This window comes from Solea solea, chromosome 16 (assembly GCF_958295425.1).
Source record: "Solea solea chromosome 16, fSolSol10.1, whole genome shotgun sequence".
NCBI lineage: Eukaryota > Metazoa > Chordata > Actinopteri > Pleuronectiformes > Soleidae > Solea > Solea solea.
In genome coordinates, this window is record NC_081149.1 from 25,300,480 (window position 1) to 25,312,061 (window position 11,582).

Sequence of the window (11,582 nt, forward strand, 5' to 3'; positions counted from 1 at the left end):
ATTGTCTTTTTTAATTAAACTCTTGTTTTAATGTCTCTTCACTGTTGGATGATTTCTGTGTGATGTTGATGACGTGATGACCTCTGACGTGTTTCCTGCTGCCCACAGTCATCCTCACATCGGCCTGTTTTATCTTTATTGGTGATGAATAGTTTAAAATGACCCACATCCTCTTTGTTTTGTTTCTGGCGCCGCCTCGTCAATAAAAGCACATGAATAATCTTGTGATGCTGAACAACAGTGAATCAGTAATCATATCTAGAGACCTATAGAGAACAAACAATTTTAATTTGTACTTGAGGAGAAATATACACTTTGATATTTTACACTTCTTTCCATCCCCGCTCTTATGAAATGCCTACATGAATATGGGTCAGTTTCTGGAAACAAAATGAATGAAAATAAATCAGAAGCTATGATGAGCCTACACAATTAAATGACAATGTCTCTTTTTGCTGGTCCAAACCAGGACTTAGGTATTAAGCAGTGTACCTGCCCCCACTTTATACATGTTAGACAAACTGATCTCAGCATTTATTTGGCAGAAGAAAAGACAGAGAGTAGGATTAAAATCCCTTCATTTACCCAAAGACAAGGGAGGTCGAGGTTTTTTTGTTTTGTTTAGTTGTTGCTCACTGCTTTGATGATCAATATTGTACATTACAGCAATGCTTTTGAGTCTAAAATGAAGTAGTACAGTGTAGAATATTGTCCACCATCTCATTGCTGTAAAAAAAAGAAAAGTCGACCTCTCAGCTGTTCAAATCTAGGTTAGTTTAAGTCTATGACATTTACGTCACATGATCACGTCTTTATCTCACTGTTACACAGACGTCTGTAAACCACTCACTCTCCCACACCAAACCTCATAGAGAAAATCAGTGATTTTAGCTGCGGGGACACAGGAGCTGCTGGTCCTCTGCTGTCTCGTGTGGTCACTTTGTGTCACTGAGTTAAGTCTAAATTAAATATATTAAAAACTGAAGTGACAAAATAAGACATTTGAACTTAGTGATGGAGGGAGCAGTGGATCAACAACTCCTGTGTGTGTGATGTTAAAATCACTGGGAGAGTGTGTGGTTTACACAGTGACACAAACTTCAGGGCATACATTTATATGTTTTGGACACAAACCACATGAAGGTAACGTGCTAATAAAAAGGTCCTGTACATTTCTGTTCACAAATCTACAACGAAACTAATAAAGTTGACTTCAGTGGCTTCAATTTACAGATCACAATAAATGAGTTAGATTTTCTTTCTCTCTGAAAGTAACATGGCACCTTCTCCCTCTCATCAACTGAACCCACCGTGATAAAGACAAGCAGGAGTTGTGTTGTCTTTCAGGAAGTCACAGTCCTGTGAACTTCCTGTGTCTTCACTGTGATCATCATCATGTGGACACTGTGTCTGTCAGGAGAACATTCATCAGCAGCACAGTCCTCCACATGCACCTCCACACAATGCAACTGCCACCTGTGCAGCAGCACTTCAATGGACCAGTCAGCACTGAGGAGGAGCAGGAGCAGGTGGAGGAGGAGCAGGAGCAGGAGCAGGAGTGGGAGGAAGAAGAACAGATAGGAGTGAGAGGAAGAAAATAAGGAGGAGGAACTTTGATGAGCTTGTGTCAGGCTATGTGGTGGAGAAGATGTAAATGAGGTCTGTGACATGTAATGAGAAAGGAAACATTTGCTGCTCTCTTGACAAAACCAACATTAAGACACAACCCTGGACTTGGATCCTATGAATCAAAGTCTTTATTTACACCTTTCTGTTTTTAACGCCCTCGGGTCATCGCCACAGAAACTAGTGCAGCTTTACCTTCTCTCCTGGTACGTGGTCCAGAACTGAGCACTGGGGTTTCTCCTCAGAAGAAAAGCAACAGTCACAAGCACATCTTCAAAATCTGAAACATGTTTCAAACACACAGTTAGCATTTTAGGGTCAGGAAGAGGCTAAACCTGCACTGAAAGATCGTCATAGTTTTCATCTTTTGCGTTAACTTTTATTATTGGTATTTATCTACTAATGTTCTACTTTGAGGCTCAATTAATGTCTATTGAAGTTATTATTGTAGCACAAAAGTTATATTCCCTAATCTCAGCACCTGACCCGAACTGTTAATCTCAGCACTTGACCCTAGCTGTTAATCTCAGCACCTGACCCTACTTGTAAATCCTAGCACTTGAACCTATCTGTTAACCTGTGGGTTGTTCTAGAGGGCTATAGAAATAAAGCACATTACATTTACATTATTACTGCAGTTCCACCAACCTTGAGGCTCATAGAAAACATCTGACCCCAGGATGATGTCTAGCTTTGGAAGCAGAACTAGGTCCGGGGAGATCTCGCCCCAGGTGAGACCCATCACAACCACGTCACTGAGGCCATTAACTTCACAGCTGCGTCTGCAGTTCTCCAGACACCGAGGAATCCTGGCATTGTCTGACAGGATCACCTGTGCGCCGCAGAGTGCAGCCACCACACCTGGGAGACTCACACCTGCACCGAGCTGTGGAGGGAGGGAGGGAGGGAGGGAGGGGAGAGAGAGATAAACATGTGGCACACCGAGCTGCTGCATGTATGAGCACTCGCATCCCAAACTCCAATGTTCTCCCCACCTCCAGCACGCTCTTGTGTGTAAGCTCCTCTCTCTGTGTCCAGAGATACCGAGCCAGCACCACTGCACACGGCCACACATACATGCCATACTGAGGATCAAGAACCTAAAGAAAGTTAATCACAGTCACCAGAAGTTACAAAACATGACCAAACATCAGCTTATACAGTTCTAAATGTACAAGACTAAGTCAAAGTCATAATTTCAAACAAGTTTCATAGCACTTTGAGCAAAAATGACATAAATCGTTAGAAATGTTCAGTCCGAGAATGTTCATAGAGTGCATGCAGCAATGCGTATGAAAGTCAAACCCACCTCAGGTATGGAGACTGACAGGAACTCCGCTGTAGTTTTCTTGACGTCTTCAAACGTGAACTCTTTGAAAGCTATGCTTGGTTTTCTTGGCTCCATTGTGATCCTCACGACATCTGTAAAAAAAAACAAAAAAAAACCAGGCAAATTTCAGTGAGTATTCTGTGTTTCCACCATGCAACAGTTAAAATATCAAATAATAGTTTGATGCATGTGATAGATTTGTGGTTCCTCTCCTGCGACAGTCGCTGGCGGTGTACACCTCTCGACCCCATAACTCCTAACCCGTAACCCCTGACCTTCACGTGTACGCCAGTTGTACTCATGGGTTTCCAAGATGGCTGCCACTCAAACAAACACTACTAATTGCATTCCTGTCACAGTAAATCAGTTAGTACCATGAAGGGCTGCTCGATTATGGGAAAAATCATAATCACGATTATTTGGACGTTCGGTCGACGGATTCACAGCTCAGAGTGTTGTTGATGACGTACAGTCAAAACATTTAACATGGTGGCAGGACGCTTTTCCACAAAACCCTGTTGTTTTTAATAAACAAGAGAACAACTATTACCAGACATGTGGAGGGGGTTTTAATGATGCCTCAGTGGGATGGTGTGTGTAAATCAAATCAGCTTCCAAATAGTTTTCACCAATGTTCACTCTGAACTATCATTATTATTATCATCATCATCACCAGTATTATTATTATGCTATCATTAAAGTTGATCATTAAACATGTCATCACTGTCCCGTCTACACTTAACCTTAACCTTAACTTAACTTCCGGTATGCAAAGACCTTTAGAACTAAACGTGCTTTCTTTTTCACACCAGAGTCTCCAAAAGTCTCCAATAACATCAGAAAATCTCACTAGATATGACGCTAGTGGCTTTTTTGAAAAACAATCGCTAGAGGGGTCTGAATACTCGCTAATTATAGCGGGAAAAGTCAATAAGTTACTGTTTGTCGGACAGGAAGTCAGACACCATTACAACATTAAAAGCGGGTTGAGGATTTTAACCAGAAAATTCCTCAACGTTAAAAGCGTGGCTCAAACCTAACTCTTTTTTTAAACCTAACTCTTTTTTTATATTTAAAACTCAAGTACATTTTATATCAGAAAATGACTTTGATACTTAAGTACAGTAAATGTCATGTACTTTTTTTTACTCAAGTATCACTTTAAGTACTTTCTACAAGTCTGTCAACACGTAGACTTACAAAGAGAACGACTAAAATATTAACTTTGTCGTTACCGTGTTGTCGGCGTCAGACATTCTTCGAACACTTCCTGTTATTCTTCGCGCCGATTCACGCAAATGACGGACGCGCTCGACGGCCAGTCACATTCACTCGCGTGCCTGGCGGGAAGGCTTGTTCCCCGTTTGAACCAATCAGCGTTCTTGGTTTCCGTCGACGCTGTAGCCAATGAGCGTTCTCTCCTGTCACAGGGGCGGGGCTAACAACGTCAGTTAGTTACAGCAGCATTGTGTGTGTGACTGGCTGGGCGGCTAGTAGCTTGCAGTTGTTGTTAACAGTGTGTTACAGCTGTGAATGTAAGTGTATAAACCAGGCAGAAGTCCACACTGTTCTCATTTGTGACGCGACAGACTCTGAGATACACACGTCAGTGACGTCATCGACCTGTGTGTCTTCAGTCATCGAATAGCAGCAGCATCAGCAGCAGCTAGCCTAGCCGGGCACCCGCACATGCCAGTGAATGTGTACGTGTGCTCAGCCCGCTAGCTTAGCAGCGATATAAAAGGAAAACAAAAAAACACAGGAGGAGGAGGAATGAACCACAAGAGTAAGAAGAGGATCAAAGAGGCGAAGCGGAGCGCCAGACCCGAACTCAAGGACTCGCTAGACTGGATCAAACACGGCTACTGCGAGTCCTTCGACCTGTCCCACCGCACCGTCAAGGTACTGTTGTAAGTGTAGCATCCGAAGCTAAGCTAACCGTGGCTACTTATGCAGGAGTGCAGCTCGTCACGTAGACACCGAGAACAGTGGAGCCCGACAAGCACTTACGTCAAATACGTACACCACTATATCCTAACAGGGAACACGCGTAAATGTTGGTGTATCCGTCCTGTCTACACGGAACAAATGGACGTCCTTAAAATCCGCGCTTCCTAAACGACAGTAAGGTAAAAGCATTGTCATACATAAAAAACATATAATAGACACAATAAAAACAAAGATAAGAGTCTGAGAAATCTGCCTCCTGTGACTTCGCTCACGCTGTATTTGAACATTTTACTGGGAGAGATCATTCTTTTCTCAGGTGCTACTTCTGTGGTTTAAAAAGTTTGACAACCACGGAGATAAGTTGACTGTCTTGTGTTTGTTTGTTGTTGGACGCTCTGGCGACCTGTCTGTCATCATCAGTAGAGTAAAACTAACCTGTCTCACAACGACCTGCTTCTCACACTGCGTCAGCTCAGGTTCAGGTGACTGTCGTGTGGAGGAGAAAGTGTTTTTTTGACACTGATCGAACCTCACAATTTGACACATGGTCCATGACGCCAATAATATCCCGACACAACGATTCTGCGATGATCGATATATTGATGACAATCAGAGTAATGCGTCACGATCTCAGTCTAACTGAAGAAAACAAAAAAGCATAGGATTTCTCACCAGATGGAGAAAGGTCAAAGGTCATGGAGCATCTCTTAACATAAACTCCCTCTTCAGCCAGGTCACTAATGCACAAGTTTACCAGCAGCGCCACCGCAAGGAGACATGAAGCAGTGGTGTCCGGCGAGTGAAACGTCTAGTAGAGCGTCTTAATTTGTGAATTTAAATACAGATCTTTGTCCTGGATTATCGTGTTGCGCGAGGAAGGACGACGATATTTCACCAAGTGGCTATTTTGTCCCCCTGCTAACGTTAGTGCTGACGTTTGTTGTTTGTTACAGGACAACGTCGAGCGCGTGGACGTCCTCCATCTCAGCCCTGAAGAGTTCATCCAGCGCTTCGAGCGGCCGTACAAGCCCGTCGTCCTGTTGAGCTGCCAGGAGAGTTGGCCGGCCCGAGAGAAGTGGACTCTAGAGCGCCTCAAACGCAAATACCGCAACCAGAAGTTCAAGTGCGGCGAGGACAATGACGGCTACTCGGTGAAGATGAAGATGAAGTACTACGCGGAGTACCTGGAGAGCACCAGGGACGACAGCCCGCTCTACATTTTCGACAGCAGCTATGGTGAACATCCCAAACGGCGGAAGTTGCTGGAGGATTACCAGGTCCCGCTCTTCTTCAGGGACGACCTCTTCCAGTTTGCAGGCGAGAAGCGCAGACCGCCATACAGGTTTGATCTGTTCATAAAAGTTCAGTGAAGAATCGGTGATGACTAATGGTGCAAGTGATTGGTTTACTCAGGTTACAGGTTCGTTCTAGCACGACTCCACGTGACTTGTTATCAGTGATGTTTGTCCCTCGACGTGGGCGGGGTCTTGATGAACTGCCTTTAAAGTAGGGGTGTGCGATATATATCGTCTACGACAGCATCTTGTTTTAAAGATGTGTGAAATCACAATAACGAGAATGTCGGAATCATTTTTGCAAGAATCGATCAAAACCCGCCTTTTTGAAAGGCCACACCTTCACTGCATGATCGAGCCTCACAGGACAGACTGCGGTGCATGTGCGTTGAGAACACATGTCGTGTCCACGCCTCACAACAACAACAACAAACCAAGATAATGTAGCTGCATGTATGACTGAAGTGAAACACGAGTGAACAAACACAAACTCTACCAGCCTCAGAATCCACATCGTTAGATTTCATAGCTGAACGTGGATCCTCTTCACTCACATGGAGGTGGTTTAACTTTCAAAACACTGACGTCACTCCAAACACGCCAATCTGTAAACTATGTGGGAAATTGCCTTGTACTTCAAATATGATGAGTATTGTTTATATTAGTTTTTGTTGCTCGTTGTGCAATATAACATAAGTTTAAGTTAATAAATAAGACCTGTTAACTTCTAATATAATATTAACAAGAGAAGCTGCTACAACAGGCCTTCCATGCTTTTACAAACACATTTTAGTTATCGGCAAAATCCCCCAAACTATCGGGATATTGATTTCCATCAATATCGCCTACTTGTGTGTGTAAAATAACACACACAATGGAGGTGATGGCTGTAACGCTTTGATCATCGTGTCGACGCTCACGACTCTTCCACTGACAACTTTGTATAATAGTTTTGTTTCAAATAGATTTTTCACATAATACAAACAGATTGAGTATGTCGTGGGTTTAAATAGAGCTCCAGTAGCTCACTTCACATAACCATGGTAGCGCCCCCTCTGGCAGGCAACAATGCTGTTCATAGACGTATGCACTAGACCAGGGGTGTCAAACATGCGGCCCACGGGCCAGAACCAGCCCACAGAAGGATGTGAAATACTGTGAAGGATGTGAAATACTATATTTTTCAGTTCCAGAAAAGCTGTGAGTAAATGTTTGTGTCTTTGTAGATTCTTTGTAAATGAAACAGCACTCGATTGTCATTGATTTTTTAAAATATTTTAATTATATTGGACTCCGAAGGTCGTTCCAGCATCTCTACTAGACGGCAGATGTGAGGTTTAACGCAGAGATGCAGCGATGACCTTTTCCTGTAGCAGGATTTTAACCTGCATTATCCCTGCACTGCTCGTCAGGTGGTTTGTGATGGGCCCGGCTCGCTCTGGCACAGGCATCCACATCGACCCGCTGGGCACCAGCGCCTGGAACGCCCTGGTTCAGGGTCACAAGAGGTGGTGCCTGTTCCCCACCAACACGCCCAGAGAGCTGATCAAAGTGACCCGAGAGGACGGCGGCAACCAGCAGGACGAGGCCATCACATGGTTCACCGTGGTCTATCCCCGGACGCAGCAGCCCACCTGGCCTCCAGAGTTCACGCCCCTGGAGATCCTGCAGAAACCCGGAGAGACCGTCTTTGTGCCTGGTCAGTGAAGAACGCCGCTCTTCCACCGTGTCTTTCTATCTCTTTAAATTTCCTGCATTTATCAAATTTCCGAAAATACTGATCATTGTTTGGAAAAGATGACATTTCGTCCACAACCTGGTGTAATAGATGTTTTTTACAGCAGATACAGTACAGTACACAGTACTGTATATCATTAGATAGATAGATAGATTAAACATACATTAGAGTTAACAGAAGTCATTTTTTTTAAACTGTATTAAAACTGTCTCCTGCCAGAGATAATGATAATATAATAAATAAATGTTTGTGTGTGTGTGTGTGTGATAGAACAATGATAGAACAATAATATTATATTATATTATATATATATATATATATATAAATATATATATATATATATATATATATACACACATATATACTATAATATTATTGTTCTATCATTGGTACATTCTGAATGGCTAAATGTTCACAGTTATTCTGTTTCCTACCACGAACTATAGAACTGTCCAACCAGTCAAAGTCTTCATGTCCTCCTGATGTTAATCCTAACTAGCTGTGTGTCTGCAGGTGGATGGTGGCACGTCGTCCTTAACCTGGACGCAACCATCGCCATCACCCAGAACTTTGCCAGCTCCACCAACTTCCCCATCGTGTGGCACAAAACTGTCCGAGGACGACCCAAGCTCTCCAGGAAGTGGTATCGGTAAGTGTTTGTCTACGATGTCTACGTCACATGATCACGAGTGTTTGTCCAACGTGGAAATGATGATGTTCTCCAATGTCTTGTTTTTGTCCACATGTCCAATGATTTCTAAACAAGAAAATATTCACATTTAAGAAGCTGAAAAATGACAGTTTGACAATGACAATGAGATTATCAGCTCAGAGGTGTGAGATTGGCGTGTTTTGTGATGATTGTGATGTTCAGGTTCTTGGTGTCCATGGAAACGCCACTCTGCTGCTCTTTGTCTCGTCAGAATCCTGAAGCAGGAGAGACCAGACATGGCTGCTCTGGCCGACAAAGTGGACCTGCAGGAGGCGACGGGCATCGCGTCTGACAGCTCCAGTGACTCTTCATCATCGTCCTCCTCCAGCTCATCCGACTCTGACGTTTGTTGCATTTCATTCGTTTTCTTTTAGCCTCGTGCTTCACACCCAACACCAGGCATTTCTCATCCAAACACTAGCAGAATGTGCTCTGCTCACTCTGGTGCTCTTAGTAAGTCACCTGTCCAACTGTCCAACTGTCCAACTGTCAGACAGACAGATGTTCTTGAAATAAGAGTCTGCGTGATGTCTCTTATAAATAACGTGTTTACATTAGCGCTGCCACAGGTGATGATTTCAATAATCGCTGGTGATTATTTTTGCGATTAGTCGACTAACAGGATCATACGTAAAGTGCAGCTTCTTGCAGCAGCTGCTCTTATATGTTTAAGGTTTGTGCAAACTCAACATAAAGACAATTAAGATGAACGTTCATTCAACTTTGAATGAAGTTTGCAACTTGTAGCAGCATTTCTGACGGTTTTAATGTGATAAATGAAATAAAATGAAGCTGTAAATGTTTAGTGCTTTGTAAAATGGAAGCAAAAACTATGAATATGTATATGTATATATTATAAAACATGAGCGTTATAGGCTAATGACATCGTCATCTTTCATATTGACGTTTACAGCTATAAGTTAGTAGCTCACTGTTGACGTTGATTTTACAAGCTTATTACTTTAGCCAGACGACTGTCCCTCTCCGTCAGAATCAGCCACAGCGCGCTTTCTTTTTCAGATGCTCGTGCGTCGCCGTCGCACTGACATGAAGGAACGTTCCATTTCACATTCTTCTCTTTTATTTTGGTCAAATGCTCCCAAACTTTCGAGCTCCGTTGCCGGTTATTCATGACAGTGTTAGTGCGTAACTATTCCAGTGACATCACCACTGACCCGATTACCACGACTGCACATGTGCGTCAAGGACAGAAAGACAGCGAGACAGACGAGGCAGCGGGAGGTGCAGCGGCTGTTTACAGAGAGAAAAACAAAGATTACGTGGATTATTAAATTCGTTTATGTTGAGTCTGTATCCTGATGTAGGAGATACTGTACGTCAGTACTGTCACATGTTGTCGTGTTGCTGTAACAGGACACGTGGTGACGGCACGTCTGTACTCTGTGTTCCACAGGCGGAGTCTGGCTCTGAGGGCGACGCCATGTCTCACCGCAGGAAGAAGAGACGCACCTGTGGGACAGCGGCCAACGGGGACACCAGCAGCCAGGACGACTGCATCAGCAAGGAGAGGAGCTCATCACGGTGACCTCCAGCCTCCGTCCACACAAACCTCCAGTGGTGTCTTTTTGTAAATGTCTGAATCTCTGAGTGACGGCCGTCTGTAGAGGCAAGATGGCTGCCACAGATCTGTGAGGGGTGCGTGGAGGAGGAGGAGGAGGAGGAGGATGGAGAGCTGTCACCTCTGCTTTTCAGTCAGTCTCTGTTTGTCTCTGCTGCTTCTGTAATCAGAGGGAAATATGACTGAGGGACGCTGGGGAACTTTCCTGGGTTTTAAAACGAACGTAGCTGCTTTCTGACGTGACCTTGTGGCGAGAATGAGGGACCTGAATATTTAAAGTTGGTGTCAAAGGGAAAGTTCAAGTTCTATTTAAAAGAGGGGGTGAGGTCGTAACACGGAGTCAGAGGCAGCAGAGACACAAGGACGAGCCAGTTTAAGTCTCTGATGTCTGTCACATGATCACGTCTTTATCTCACTGTGAGACAGACATTTGTAAACCTCTCTCTCACACACACACACCAAACCCCATAGAGAAAATCAGTGACACACACACACAGGAGTTGTTGATCCACTGCTGCCTCCATCACTAAGTTCAAATGTCTTATTCCGTCACGGCAGTGTTTGAAATCCTTTGTTCAGATTGACTTCAATGACACAAAGTGACCACACGAGGACCGTGTGTGTCTCTGTCCAGGTAAAGACGTGATCATGTGACGTAAACATTGTAGAAACGTTAACTAAAGTGTTTGATCAGCCGAGTCTTGGGCCGCATCAATTAACTGATTAGTAAATGAAAGGTTTTTTTCTGATCTACATTTTCAGGACCAAACAACTTATAACTTAAATAACCTACGTACGTCCTTGTGTCTCAGGTTGTCTTCTGTGTCTCAGGCTCATTCTCAGCAGCAGAGGGCGCTGACTGTGCGACAGTATCCAATAGAAACCCTGAACTATCCCTTTAACGTGGGCAGTGGTCAGTACGAGCACTCTCCTGGACGCGTGCGGAGAACGGTAAACCAAACCATCAGCTTCGAGTTTCCATGACAATGACGAGTCTCTCAAGTCTGATTTAAAAACCCTTTGTTGACAGTTTGTTCCTCTGCTGTGTAAGCCCCGCCCCCCCCTACACACACACTCATGTGTGAGTCCTTCACGAGCAGCAGTGACGTCTGTGTTCATGTGAGGCTTCTAAGTGCCTGTCTGAGGTTGGCCCACCAGCAGAGGGCGACGCTGTGTTCTTGTTTTTTTATTCATGTCTTGAACTAAATGAGAAGGCGCTCTGCTGGTCTGAGGTGAGTCACATGGTGCCTTTCACCTCCACCTGCCATCTGAATTGACGTGTGTGTGTGTGAGAGGATGAGGATGAAGGGTCTCTTCACATGACACAGACCTGGCTATAGTAAATTTAGTGT

General features: G+C 44.0%; 2 protein-coding genes across 2 annotated transcripts; one reads left to right on the top strand and one right to left on the bottom strand.

Moving 5' to 3' along the window:
- Positions 1–269: 269 nt before the first annotated feature.
- On the bottom strand, positions 270–4,319 carry mettl23 (methyltransferase 23, arginine). Its single transcript, XM_058654110.1, has 6 exons — positions 4,192–4,319; positions 2,936–3,048; positions 2,622–2,726; positions 2,275–2,512; positions 1,822–1,906; positions 270–1,509 (listed from the first exon to the last, which is right to left on the bottom strand). The coding sequence occupies exons 2-6, from the start codon at positions 3,029–3,031 to the stop codon at positions 1,344–1,346; spliced, it is 690 nt and encodes a 229-aa protein (XP_058510093.1). The 5' UTR covers positions 3,032–3,048; positions 4,192–4,319; the 3' UTR covers positions 270–1,343.
- Positions 4,320–4,438: 119 nt separating this feature from the next.
- On the top strand, positions 4,439–10,321 carry jmjd6 (jumonji domain containing 6, arginine demethylase and lysine hydroxylase). Its single transcript, XM_058654077.1, has 6 exons — positions 4,439–4,858; positions 5,860–6,248; positions 7,614–7,900; positions 8,453–8,588; positions 8,863–8,995; positions 10,066–10,321. The coding sequence occupies exons 1-6, from the start codon at positions 4,730–4,732 to the stop codon at positions 10,195–10,197; spliced, it is 1,206 nt and encodes a 401-aa protein (XP_058510060.1). The 5' UTR covers positions 4,439–4,729; the 3' UTR covers positions 10,198–10,321.
- The last annotated feature ends 1,261 nt before the right edge of the window (positions 10,322–11,582 follow it).